Source organism: Xiphophorus hellerii, chromosome 21 (genome assembly GCF_003331165.1).
Source record: "Xiphophorus hellerii strain 12219 chromosome 21, Xiphophorus_hellerii-4.1, whole genome shotgun sequence".
Taxonomy (NCBI): domain Eukaryota; kingdom Metazoa; phylum Chordata; class Actinopteri; order Cyprinodontiformes; family Poeciliidae; genus Xiphophorus; species Xiphophorus hellerii.
Genome location: NC_045692.1, coordinates 6,313,018 through 6,327,686, shown reverse-complemented (window position 1 = coordinate 6,327,686; position 14,669 = coordinate 6,313,018). Strand labels below are relative to the sequence as shown.

General features: G+C 42.3%; 1 protein-coding gene across 3 annotated transcripts in view; it reads right to left on the bottom strand.

The window, feature by feature from the left end:
- The window catches only part of adarb2 (adenosine deaminase RNA specific B2 (inactive)), a 227,530-nt gene extending 215,079 nt beyond the window's left edge, over positions 1–12,451 (bottom strand). For all 3 annotated transcript variants that reach the window (XR_004337280.1, XR_004337281.1, XM_032550940.1), the window contains exon 1: positions 10,068–12,451. Coding sequence is in view for 1 of the 3 variants with exons in the window: in XM_032550940.1 (XP_032406831.1) it covers positions 10,068–10,170 (103 nt within the window). In the remaining 2 variants the exon portion in view is untranslated. The remainder of the gene's footprint in view (positions 1–10,067) is intronic.
- Positions 12,452–14,669: the final 2,218 nt, after the last annotated feature.

Genomic DNA, 14,669 nt, shown 5'->3' with positions numbered 1-14,669 from the left:
TGGTTAACTAGCCTCTACTCTGCTGCTTGTCAGGGATGTTTCTAGTGAGCGGTGTTCCTTCAGTTTCCAGGCCATCATCTAAGATGAAGAGCAGATTTTCTGTCTGGTAATTGAACTCTTGAACATTGTGTGGCATTTTATCACAAGGACTTTAAACCAAAAATGGAATAGCAGAACAATTTTCGAAACCCCTTGATAGAAGTAACTTCCTGCTGCTCCTCTAGTATGACCATTGGCCCCTTAGGAGCATCCCTGACTACTTCCTGCTGTTTATTTTTTAAACATAACTTGAAAGCAAATACAAACCATTTTTTTGTTGCACCCTGGCCCTGACTGACACTATAAGATGCTTTTTATCTTTTCCAGCATTTTTTCAAATTAGCTAGTGTCAGGAAATGACTGATGAATTGCACAGGTGAAAAAAAATTGAAACTATTTGTCATGGTGTCGTTTTATACAACAAAAAGCTGGCATTTAAATGGGCAGAACATCAACTTTTTGACCCACTGTACAACAGATTAAAACCACTTTTTAGCCCTCCAGGGGAAGAAAGAAAACATGCTGAACAGCAAAAAGGACCAGCTAATTACTCTTCTCCTCTCATTCTCATTAATAATCTACAAAAGATGGACAGTGGTGATTATTGTGATTGAGTGTCTTCCTCTGCCCAAGTTGAGTAAATGAAGGTTAAAACAAGTTTTTTTTAGACAAATGGACCCTGCCGCAGTACTCTCCCCGTGCCCGCCTGGTAACAAAAAGGTGTAGGACTTTTCCAGAACCTCTAGAGAGAGAACCTCTGGAGAGGTCCTCTTGTAAAACACTCTTCCTTATTAATGGAAATAAATGCCGTTTGCGGCCTACACCTTCACCGCCCCACCCTGGAGAAAGACTCGTCTATTCTCAACCAAAGTCCCCTTCATTAATGTTATCTCTAATAGGCACAGAGTCTGATGGCGAGAGGAGGGTACGGTGAGCGTTTAAGCTGCTTCATCCAATTTCATTATTCCATATGAGGCGGAGTGTCAGTGCTAACTTTGCAATGTCAGCACGACACACACTGCTCTTGTACTGGGCTCTGGCTGAGGCATGACGTAAGTTTAAAACATTTAAGTCAGGTGGAGTCTAAGGCTCTTCAGATGCCGATCACGCGGTCGGGATTTTTATTCCCCCCCACACACACTTCCAAGCGCTTTTCAAACGGCAGCTTAATTCCTGGCTAACTCACTGTATGCAAAAAAAAAAAAAAAAAAAGAATGCCCGCTTCTCAGTGCCCAAATTCAATACACCTTCTTTGGCTATTTGTGGCTGATGAAATATGTGGCTGTTCATGGTAGCAGCTACCGTGCTGCGAGTACGACCGAGTGAGCCAGGAGACAACAATAGCATTGTGCAATGCTGCTAAAGTGGGAGAAAGGAAGGATGGATGTGGGATTAGAGGTGGAGGAGAGAGATAGAAAGAGAGGAGAGGTTTGAAGAAATAGTGAAACTACCGACCCTCAAACGATCTGGCCTCTCTCCAGGCATGATGACTCAGGGATGATGGCACAGTTAGAGCTAATTAGGATCATAAACGGGAGGAATGTTTTGCCACTGTGATGTGTGGGGCGCTTGCCTGCTACTGGCAGGACTTCACATTAGACACAAGAGCTTGTCTAGGTACAGTGCATTAAATAAAAGATCAGATGCCCTAACTGGACTTACCGCCATGAAAATTTAAGACTGTTTTAATTTGACAGAATCTGTTTCTCTTTCAATTCGTCCATGTTTTTTTAAAATTGTTTTTCTGTTGCTTATTGTAGAGTTCTAACTCTCAAAATAGAGAAATCCCAGTAGAGGTTGCAGGAATGCTGCTAAATTTGCTGTTACATTAAAACACAACATTCAAGGCATTAATTTTTTGGCATGCTTGAAAATGTTTGCATATGCATGCTCTTGATGCATATATACATTATACACAAGACACGTTTCAATGTCTCGCTTATTATTACCATACATTGATTTACGCTGCTGTCACACCGACTACTATGTTACTATTTATGTTGTAGTATTGAGAAACGTGCAATGAAAGTCTAAAGTTGACGACATGACGCAAATTTTATGCAACAACATTTGTCACATCTTTTTTTATGTGTTCCCAGTTTGAATAGTGCATGTTTATTGGGATCAAGAACGTGGAATGCACACTGTTCCACTGTGCAGGTACAGACCTTTGTCGAGAAAACAAAAGAGGAAATATCTGAAGTTTCTATGAGCACTTCGAATTGGTCAGATAATTGTTCCACTAAGTACTCACAAAAGTTTGTCATACCATCAGTTTCTAGCATCCAGCACCCTGATGTGAGTGAAACTTCATCAATGCAGATTGAGAATGTGCATAGTGTAGAATGAGATTAGATTGTCAAATGCAATATTTGATAACTTGTTAGTTGTCAAATATTGGTGATGTAGTGTACATATTTCCCTACTCTTTTGAAAGAAGTAAACTGATAAAGTTTGTCCGGATATTTAAAAAATAAAAAAAAGTTTTCTATTTTGTTAGCACCTCCTGTCCACATGGAGACAAAGACAGTCCAAGTAGAGGTTTTTTACAAACTTGGCTTTGACGCATCTACCCTACATAGGTATTTTAGCTAGCATTTCATGTGGACTGAGACTTTTTTTCCCCACATGGAGATGAAAAGCAAAATAAGATTACACTCCTGTCCTTTCCTTTTGAATCTGGAACTTATGTTTATGTTGCTTTGTTCTGTAAAATTGAATTGTTGGATTACGATGCTCTTAATTCAAAGTTATTTACATGCTCAAAATAAACAAATCTGAAATTAATACAATTTGAGCTAGTGTAGTTATCCCTACAATGGAGACTTCTACACAAGGGATTGTGGCTCTATGTCCAATACAGTAACTTCCAAGCTCTGAAAAACAGACATGTGCCTTTTGACTGCTGTCTCTTGAACAACTTATTGAAGCCCTCATGCATCAGACGGGCTTTTTAGCATTGAGGTACATCAAGTTTTGTAAATGTTGTGGTGCACCAGACCATATTTGGTGCACCATAAAGTAGCTTCACCTTTTTAAAAAAGGGTTTTAACAGCAACTATAATAAAGACAGTAAAAAAAAAAAGATTTGGACCTGCTGATGTAGCCTAGAAATGCTGTTTGAATATTTACAGACCACAAGCTTTACTCTCCAAAAAGGCTCCTTTCCAAGCTGCTTTGGTGTGTGTGCTGAGCAGTTCCAGAGCTGCGTTTCCAACAGCGACAACCCACTGCGCCGCTCGCGTCCGACCCCGGAATCACCTGGCACTCACTCCCAGGCGGCTCCGCTCCATCTTTTACATTGTCGGGCCCCTTCTAGTGGACTGCGGACGCGCAAACACCGACAGGAAGCAATAATGTCTTTCACTCTGTTTATGAGGACTGGCAGCTCCCCTGCAGACGGCTGCACACCCTTACACACCGTACACAAATACTCAGGAGTGGCACACGCGCACACACACACACAAACACACACCAACAGACACGCAAACAAATTACCATACGGAGGCAGCATCTGATACACTCCAGAGTTTTATTTCCCAACGAAGGAGCGCACACATTAGCAGCGCGGCGCGTCTTCCCCTGAAGTAGTCGTCGTTTTTCGAAAGCTGTTGCGGACAGATTGATGGAGCGCAACACATGACTAACTCAATTAAACTGTTTGCGTTTGGTCGTCATGACGAGAAGCGCAACAAGTTATTTGCGGCGTGAGTAATACCGTTATCTTTCCAACTGTGGGAGTCACGAAACAACAGACTAATTAACTTAAGTGTCACCTTTTGATTTTTTTTTCTCAAAATCTGCATCTGTTCTTTTGATACTTTTGTTTTATTCTTAGCAGACGTGGCCGAGGCGGCCCACGAAGAGTCCAAACGTTTGCACCAGTGAGTCATTTTTCTCCTCAAGTTATTTGTTGCTCCTGAACTTTAAGCACATTTTTTTCTCTCTTTTCTTTTTTTTTTTACCACGGAGCTGAATAAAGCCAGGAGGGACTATTACAAGATAATTACTAATTATGCAAATGCACCAAAGTTGTGCTATTCCCTTTCTTTGGTCATTTTATCTGCTGTCCTCATGAGACCACAGTCAGGAGTGCTAACCTCCTTCTTTCTTTTTTTTCCCTCCCTCCAGTCAGCTAAACGCGCGGTCACTTGGAGGACGCGGCGTCCTGAGTGGACCGACCTCTCCGCCGCTACCCTCCCTGCCCCCATACCCTCTTAATCAGGAAGCGCCCTGTAAATTCACAGAGCCATGCGAGCGCACACAGCGGAGCGCCGCGCTGTTTCCCGCCGGCGCCGACCTTCATTAACCTCATAAATGCCAGCGGTGTTCCCGCCACAGCTCCTAATGCCATTATCAACACAGGCACAAACAAATGTGGCAGAAGAGTTTCAGGGGGCTAAAAAAAAAAAAAAATGGCGCTCCACATCTGCAAAGTATCTCTTCCCCACCGTCCTCTCATGACACTCGCTGTGACATTGGGGCGTCCCAACACGGAAGCAGTCCCGCCCCCTTCCGCCCGGCTTCCGTCCCTGCTGCGATTGAACCTACATCGGTAAACCGCTGGAGCGCGGAACCCGCACGAAGCTCTACACGCGTGTACCTTGATGCGAGTCTGATTGGGCCTACGCCGGAATCGTAACGCTGTACATGTTCACAGAGACCGTCAAAGTTGTTTTTTATCCAGGCAAACTGAACAAGTTTGATTAAGAATAGCACTCGCAGCTCCAAAAAGCAGAAATCTTTCTTTTTTTTCTTCCTTTTTTTCTTCCACTGATCATTTTCCAAAGAGCTTTGGCAATGAGCACATTCCTGACTTTTCTTTTTTTATATATATATTTTCATTTATTCCTCACAGCTAGCGTTTTATTGCTGCTATCATTCAGCCTCCATGTGCTCATTGTGCTCCACATTACAAAGACTTGTGTTCTCAATTTGCATGCGTTTGTCACTGTGCTTTGTGCCGTTGCTTAAAAATTGCTGTAGCGGTTACAGCATTTCCACTGAAATATTGTTTTGTTGTTTCCTTCCCTCTCCCCCCCCCCAACTCTCACAATTTGACAGATGATGGCGGGGAGGCAGGCAGGAAAACGACTGGAGAAAAAAAAAAACAGGCTTGACACCGAACGTATGTGCACGCAGCTGCTGGAATGGGAGCGGGGCTGTTGCTTCACGTTGCAAGACGCGAAACGAGACATGAAAAATGGATTTTTGTCAAACCTTTCCAGTAAAAAGAATTTCAGCGTCGTTTGAATAACGTCAGAGCGGTTTAAAAGAAGTCAAACACAAGCTTGCGCTTTAAATTCAAACATGAGACTTGTTTTATTGTCTTTTTAGGGAAGCATCTTGACTCCTGTTTACATGACGTTCTCTTTTCTGCTTGTGAAACTAAGTATGTGGCGATACGAGATTCTCATGGTGCAATAACTTAAAAATGCATAAATATACCGCAGTTTTATGGTATTAACCAAAAAAAAGAGAGAAAAAGACAATAAAAACAACACCCATTTGTCCATCTATTGTCAGTACCCAGGTATCCTCTCAGGGTCACAGGGGTCAGGGAGGTTTGCGTATCTCCAATGGTAATTGGGCAAGAAGTGGAGTTCACTAGAGATGCACCAATCTGATATTAATATCTATACTGGTCTCCATTTTGAAAAAAATTTCTAGATTGGTGTCTGTGACAATGTGAACGATCCTTAATACTTAAGTGTTCGGTACTGGTGCAGAGTTATCAAATAAATGTGTAACTCAGTACATTTATGTCTGTTTAAAAAGGGAAACTTTTTAATTGAATTCCTCACTGTTTCTCTGTATCGGATCGGTATCGACCGATACTTAACCTCATATCTGGTTCGGTGTTGGAAGTGGAAAAAGTGGATCGGTGCACACCATGAAAAGCTACTACTGCTTAACAAATATAACTCTGCTTGTTACAGCTTTAATCATAACAGCTATGTAAAACAGAAAGGCAAAATAAACATTTAATAAATGTAGCGTTAGTTTGAGTGCATACTGAGATTAGCTTGTTACTAAATCAGGCTATAATCAGAGTCCTCAGGCATGCGTTCTGTTGATTAACAGATTATCCATCTGTACTTTTAAAAAAGGTGCTACAGCGATACAAGTCGTTTGTACATCTTAATTTTTACACACATTGAACTGCTCTGCTCCAAAAGAAACTAAGAAATTACCCTTAAAGATGACTTTTACACCACTTTAAAAGGATAAAATGCTTTTTTGTGTTTTGAAACCATAACCTTTTACAGCTTTAATATACTCTGACTACTGTACCTCGCCCAAATATGATTGCAGGCTTTTTGTTTCACCTATATGAAGTTATCGTTTGGCTGTCAACATGGATATTCCCAACACAGTTCCATAACACACACGGGTTTAAAGTGCCTGGTTTAGTCCCGACAGTCTAAAGTAACTTTTTAAAACCTCGATATACCTTCATACCAGTAGCCGACCAATGCTTGCCAAGGCGGAAGATGTCTAAAACATTTGGAAAAATCCAAAGTTTTAGTGGTTAGGATGAAGCAGAGTCATACTTTGTCATTTTAAATTCCAATTTTCATGACATTGAGAGCTTCCAAAAGTTGCCAAGCTTCATCTTTAAAAGAAATGAGGTTTGCTTAGAATATTCCGGTGCAAAAAAATCTGAAAAATCTATACAAAGAAACCCAATTTGATTGCCAGAAACAGCTCCTTAGACATAGTAATAAATCTCTTAGACCAAATACGGATGTGTGGATGTTAAAAAGCGCTCTCCTGCCTGACCTCTGACCTCGACTCGACGCCCCCCTCTATCACTGCCGGCGGTGCTGAAAACTGAACCGCCTGCAGTTCATGCTCCATTATTCCACTCTGGATGTCACACAATAAGGGACCTGTCTTCCTGGGGAAGAGAGGAGTGGGGGGATCGGATGTGGGAGGACCCCCCCATCATCCCGCGTGACCCGACCCTCATCCTTCCCATCCTTACCCCTCCTCTCCTCTTAAAACCCAAACCGGACTCCTCTGCTGCCGCCTCGCTGCGACTGAGGGCGTAAACGGTAATTGCGACATAAATTATGTTACACACAGTGTGTTTTTCACGTTTCCCCCCCCCCTGGCACTCTTGATGACATGCTGATATACTGTACTGCGACTACATGCTGATAAGTGTGGCTATAAGAAGAATAAATAAAAAAGCAATGCTGGTACATAAATCTCTGCGTTGCTTTATTTTTGTGGATAAAGAGGAAGGACTGCCTCGTGTGTACGCCACGGTCAAACCGTATGCAGATGATTGACAGCTATTAAACCACAGAGTGCCTTCATGGGGAATCACAACTGGACACCCACTCAGGTGTTACTGCGCCGGATTTTATTTCTGTTACCGGCATCCCTTTGGAGATGCTAAAAGGCTGTGATTGATTAAAAAGCCGGTCAAGCACGGTCATAAATAAACGCTAAACCGATACGGAGAGAGGTCTGAGGAAAGGAAGAGAGGGCCGTTGGAAATTTTAAAAGGTAAAGCTGGGGGAACACAGTGATTTCTAGGAATTCAAAGCATTAACCAAATGGTGTCAGACTGCCAAAAAAAAAAAGAGAGAGATAAATCCCTAATCTTCACTCTGGGGTTATTTGTTTTGCCCATCAAAAAATGAGCAACTTTAAAAAAATAAAAAAAAGACGGTGAAATTAATAGAAGCTGCAGCCTTTTGAATGCACACAAAGGTTTTAGCGAGTCCATCTACAAATAATCTGCAGCCTTTTCAAGAGATTAAGCCCTAAATGCCATGCAGTAATCCCGCTGACTTTTTTTTCACTCCTTCTTTTAGCTTTAAAATAATTGTGTGAAAATCGGGAGATGACAATCGTTTGGCATTTCCGAGGAAAAGATTTGACACCAGGAGGAGGAAAATGAAAATTTGGTCAGGCTTATGGATAATCTGTGCTGAAGTCTGAAGTGAGGGGAAAAAAGAATAAAATACAAAAAATAAAATAATAATAATAATAATAATAATAATAATAATAATAATAACAAGACGCTTTTGGAAACACATGAAAACAGGGAGAAAAGCTCCGGCCACGGCCACAGTTCATTTCCAAACGGGCCCCTGAGCCGGGGCCCCTTAATGTCCCGTGTTATCAGAGTGAATCAGCAGCGCTGATAAATTAGCCCCCACCTCGCAAACACACACACAAGCCCCCAGCCCCCCATTTCCCGCGTCCCCCAAAAGGCCCCGTCGGCTAATGTGCGCGCCGGCGTTTGTGCGGCGCTCATATGCAATGCTTAATGTTGTGGAACCAATTCTGTCGTTTCCATTATGTAAATACATTTGCCTCGGCACTATATTTTATGTATTGTCTCCGTTGTCTCAATTACTTGGGCTATTAAAAATCAAGAGGTTATGGAAATTAAGTTTGTGGTCGACTGTTTTGCGCTTTGATGACAGGCGGGGGAAAAAAAAAAAAAAAAGTGTTTACTGGAGCTCGCTGTGCGTTCGCTCGCAAGCCGGATGCGTCGGCTTCCGTCCACGTTCGCATCAGCGTCTCGGCAGCACGGACTGCACCGTTGTCGCGGCGTCGCGGACACACAGAGTAAACGTGCTGCAGCTGGTCTTAACAGAGGAGCTTAAGACAAAAAACGGGCGAAAAGATACAATCATTCATCGTGATGCAACAGCACGAATTTGCTTTTGACATCTTAATGGTAATTGCTGAAATGCTTTAGGAAATAACCTTCAATGTGCCGCAGGGTCGAAGCTTCCACCAATTCTTCTTTCCAAAATGTCATTCTGTTGCTTTTCTTCTGCCTTTTTTTTTTATTTATTTATTTTTTTTTGAAGTGCAACATAAAACGAGTGAAATTACCCAGCAGTCACAGATCGGGTCGAACGACGGCCGGCAAAGTGTGGTCAGTTCTGCAAACGCAGAACTGTGTGGCGTCTCTCGGTGAAATGAGGTTGTTTTTATTATTTTTGATAGCATGCATTAGTCTGATGTAACATCATTGGTAAAGACGATATAAAACCGCATGGCGGTGTGAGGAGGGGGGGGGGGAATTGTTTACCATGAAGCCCCCCCATCAGAATCCATTACAGAGCTGGCTGCGGCGCTGGGAGGGAAAAGTCAGTGAAATCAGCATGATTTTCTGTTCCCATTATGGATCCAGCTGATTGTTTTACACTCTATACTAATGTACTCGATCGGGACTCGTTGGAATTCACTGAAACTGATTTGAAAAATTTAAACTGAGTTTTAAAACTATATATATATATATATAAAAATTAAAATGGGGCTCAGGGAGAAATTTCTTCTTTTTTTTAAACCTCTTTTTTCCCCCCCATTTTCTTTTTGACATGCAGAGGGCCTTGATTGCTGGTCCAACATGTGACTTTTTCCCCAGAGTGCCGGACTTATAAAGACATGAGGAGGAATGCATTTTATGGAAGAGAGGGGGGCAAAAGGGCACCCATTAGGAAAATTATCAGGATTATCCCTGCAATCTTTCGGAGAGATCTAAATATAGTTTGCACAAATGTTGATTTTTTCCCCCCCTCTTTAACAGAGGGCATTAGGTATGAAATAAGAGTTTAAAAATTAGATCTGCCTCAAAGAAACCGATTAAATTAAACAATTAAAAAAAATAGAAATGAGGACGTTAGATGCATCCATGTAAATTAGTATAATATGTATATATTGTTTGGTTTTTTTTGGGGGGGGGGGTTATATGATAAAATCTCTTGGAATTTGTACATCTTGTTTGAACGAGCAGTAATAATAAATGCAGTCCAAAGTAAACTTTAGAGCAGAGAGACTGTACGCGTCGCTGAAACCCAGAGACCTTAACAAGGCGGCCGGTTATTTGTTCGCTAATCGGCGTTTCAACAGAGAATTTCACCGCGCGGAGAGTTACAAAGCGCAGCGCGCGAGCGAACGACGCCGCGCGCCCATTCAAGCTAAATGTTGGGGGAAGAAAGAAAAGAAAAAAAGAGGGACTGGGTGGGGGGGGGGGAACTAAAAAGTTGCCGTACCTTTTCTCTTGGATCGCCTCCTCCTCCGTCGCTTCAGCTTGCACCGGACCTGGCCGCTCGGAGCGCCCGACGCGCGGCTGCCGCTTCCAAGTACGGATGCCATCAGCTCAGGAGCGGAGCGCGCGAGCAACTTGGAGCCGACTCTCCTTCCTACTTGTCTCGTTCAGCCTCTCCGAACAACGCCGCGTCCTCCTTCTCCTCCTCCTCCTCCTTTTCTTCTTCTACTCTCTCCCTCTCTCTGTATGTGCACAGATATCTCTCTCTCTCTCTCTTTTCTTTCTTTTTTTTCTGGATGGATATTATCGCCGCGGAGGTGTCGCTGTAAGAAAGTCCAGCTCCAGCCTCGAGCCCGTCGGATGTGAAACCTCTGTGCTGTCAGCGCAGCCTGGCAGCTCTCTGTCTGCTCCGCTCCTCTCCGCTCCTCTCCGCCCCTGCAGAATTTTTTTTTTTTTTTTGGCATCAGCCACTTTGGGCTCAATCATGCAGGACGCTTATCTATTTGCTGCCGAGATTTCTAATTAGGGTCCAATCGCGGCTGTTCGAGTGGGCGTGACATCAGCAGCGACACCCAACCAACACCACACACACCCACCGCGGGTTTTTGACTCACTTTTTTTTTATTTTTTTTAATCTTTTCTCGTGTTCGGAGCTTCCAAGTTTGGTGATGTCTAGCATCTGTGCTCTAGAACTTCTCCCCCTGCGTGCCACCCTGCAGAGGAAACTTCACTGCAGGGCTAAAAAAAAAAAAAAAAAAGCGGATCTGAATGCAGATGAGAGGAAGAAACACAAAAACTCTCCGCGGGCCTTTCCCCTCTTTCTTTTCCTAACGTCCTGCTGTCTCTGCTTTAAAAAAAAAAAAAAAAAAATTGGTTTGCCTGCTCGAGGATTTTTGGATTCTTTAGTTTTTGCAAAATGAACACCCTCTCTTTCAAAAAGTCGGGGAAAAAACAGGAACTGTTTTAGAACTAACAATCTGAAAAGTGTGGCATGCTTATTTATTTAGCCCCTTTAAATATAACGCGCTACAGAAGCGCCTTTTCTTACAATGACTGTGTCTTATGTGTCTTTTAAACAGTCCGATGTTAATTTCACTTTCAGTTTGTGCTGGAAAAAATGCATCCCCCCCCCCCCTCAGCATGATACTGCCACCACTGACCTGAGTTTGTTATAGGAAATCATCTGTTGTGGGTTTTGTTTCCTTTATGTGTAATTGATCGTGGCGCGCCACCACGTCAAAGTAAAGAATGCGAATGTGGTTCCTTTTTTTAAAATATATATTAAAATAATGTAAGGTATATTACATATACAGCCTATATTTGCACACTTACACAAACCGTTATCAGACTTTGAAATCAACGTAAATATCATGAAACGTTAAAGTTTAGTTTATTTTGGAAAAACTATCACCAGGGAAGTTAAGCTGAATGAATTTTTTTTTTTTGTGCAAGCCTGTGAAAACGACCCTAATGTCAGCATACGCTGCATTTGAATGTAGTTTATTAATATAGTTTGGCTTACCGTGCGCAATGTTTCAGTCAGGTTTCGCGTGCTCGCTGATTATGGTTTTTAATCAGCGACGACGTGACACTTTCAAGTTCTCAGAAAGATAAATCACCGGTAATCCTTAGAAGGTTCAAGGCTTTGGATGTCGATTTATAACCAAACTTCCCTGTTGGTGGTTTGTTCTCTAACGAACCTCTGAAGTCTTCACACAACAGCTGTAATTTCAGTAAGAATTTCATTTTGTTGCCTTCAGTAATGGGCGCTCTGTGTGCTCCTCAAGAAACAAAAACACAATTAATTTCCTTTTCCTATATTTATGCACACACCTCATTCTTGCTGTTGACAAGAAAAAACAACAACAAAAAAACATGGAAAACTTCAAGGGCAATGAAGACAGTACAAGCTGAAATCAGTTCCCTCTTGAGAAACCACTTCCAGCTTTGACACCCTCTTGGAATTTTTTTTTTGCAGGTAACCTTCAGCAGCCGCACAACGGTAAAAAGAAAAACTGTGTTGTGGACGCAAAGTTTGAAGATTGTGACATTTTGGCATTTTTGTGCGAACGCGCCGTGTCGAAAGCTTTCACAAAGCATTTGTGTTTTCCGTCGCTGCGGGTTGTTGTGCTGTTTGCCTGGCCTCTGCGGCTGAAGGTCAGCGTCGGTGTTTGAGGTGGGGGGTGTGGGGGGATGTGGGGGCGCTACATGCACATGCAGGTACGTGAATACACGCAGATCTTCAGGCAGATTGTGTGTATTTTTACAACCTGACAAAAACTGACTTGCTGTTTCCTTCATTCCATTTCTGTGTTTGTTTCTGTTGAGCCTAATAAGGCTCACCAAGCAGGGTGGCATGACTTAGAGGGTGGCAAAAGCAATCAATAAAAAAAAAAGCTGACCCTCAACTAGACTTTTTTTCTTTCTTTGTGTGTGTGTCCTATCCTGGCACCTTAAGCAAACCATCTAATGCATCAAGTTGCCTTACTGACTGAGCTACATAAGCTAACTTTTAGCTTAGGCAGATAAGCTAATTGTTACACAAGACAATTAGATAACTATTAGCTTAGATAAAAGCTAATACCTTAGTTTCCTAAGCCAATGAGATTACTCATTAGCTTAGTTACCTAATAGGTAGTTTAGCTACCAAAGGTATGTATTAGCTTAGTTACCTATTAGCTTATGTAACTAAGCTAATAGCTGGTTTAGTTTTTAGTTACTATATCCTAGGTATAGGATAGTTACTATTACCTTAGGTAATAGTTACCTAATTATCTTAGGTAACCAAGTAAAGTTACCTAAGCTTAGTTACCTCGGAAACTATACTAAGTTGCTTAGTTGCCTAAGCTAGGTAACTTAGCTTAGTTATCTTGCAAGTTTATCTAGTTAATTTCCTAACTACATTACCTAGGTAATTTAGCTAGAGAGTTACATAGCTAAGGTAACTTACCTGACTATGTAGTTACCTAAGGTAAGTTATTTATCCAATTTAGCTTAGGTAACTAAGCTAAGTTACATTATCTAGCATTTATTATCTCTAATAGAATGAAGTTTATTGCATTTCTAATAGAAACACATTTTATAGCATTTACAGATAATAAAATGCATTTCTTTTCATTTTATCATCTCTAATACAAAATATGAAACAATTAGGATTGTTCATACAAAGGCTTGTAAATTATGCACTGAACAGAGTTTCAAGATTTATCTGGGAGTAAAACACATTTTAAGTTGCGTATTAAGCATTCGTCTGCAGAATGGGCTTCACTGGGAGAGGGCTCACCCAGGGAGCCATTCATGCACCGCGACCAGTCTCTTTATCCTAACACCATTCCAGCTCTTTCAATTTGCATGATGAAAAGGGGGAGGGGGGGAAAATGTCTCCGCTCTAAAAAGCATGACATGTTTGCTGAAGTCAGGCTGAAAAAGTCACTTTGAGGCCCTGGCAGCTCAGCGGGGAGAAAAACTTCCTCTCAGACTGAGGAAACAAAAGGCAGAGAGGGCGGTGGGGAAGGGGTGGCTGGGCGGTCGGCCAAGCTGCAGTCTGCCCTCAGGACACCCACAAATATCCATGTAAATTGCAGTTTAGGACAAATCAATAAAAGTGACAAGTTGCCAATTCCACTATCAGGGCTGTAATGAAGGTGAGCTGTTTGTGCGGGAATTGTGCGAGGGGGATGGAGGGGCTCGGGTTGCGTCCATGGATAACAGTGAACGGGTGAAGTGGTTTGGAGGTACAGGTTGCAGAAGGAACACAAACACACCGACGTTGGAAGGTCACTGTAGACAGATTGTTGTCGCCTCCCAGCAGAAGCATAGAGTCTGTCCCAGTTGATCCCGGTTGTCATCTGCTACATGTACTGTATGTATGTGTGCACTTGTTCACTCCTTAAGGAGTTCGACACTGGCTGCGTTTCCATTGATATTACAACTGTGCAAATTTGACATTTTGAACATAAGTTTGCTTACACCTGTACGTTTTGGCGCTAGGATGAGGCGGGGATTTCTGGCCATATTCAATTTAGTTTATTTCGCAACACTGCAATGTAGAAACACTTTTTTCACACCACATGAGTCATGTGATCATCAACCAGATGTTGCCACAGGCACAAACCACAAAGAAAACCATAGGAGGACACACTGTTTCTTTAAAAATCTAAAACCCATTTTATGATCTGTAGTTAAATTTAAAATACATGTGCATTTACACCTATTCATATGCATATTCATATATGAGACCTTTAATGGCTTAATTTGACATTTACGATGCCCCTACTGCAATCATAAAAACACAAAGAAAGCAGATTTTCAATACCCGTGTAAAGCAGTCACGTCGGTCTGCGTGACCTCGTGTATGACTAGCACTTCCTGTTAGAAGGTTTGGGAAGACTCTGACCTTCTGGCAGTAGATGGAGCGGGGCGGTTCTGGTCAATTTCACAGGATCCGTTTTGGTACTTGTTGGTTGACATGATATCCAAGAAGCTTCTCCAAACGATGGAACGGCTTGCGTCTACCTTCAGCCCGTGTTGCCGCAGGTTCTGCAGGACACTCTCTTGTCGCTGTAGATGGGCAGAGAGGTTTGGTGAGAAGAGTTTTATGTCTTCC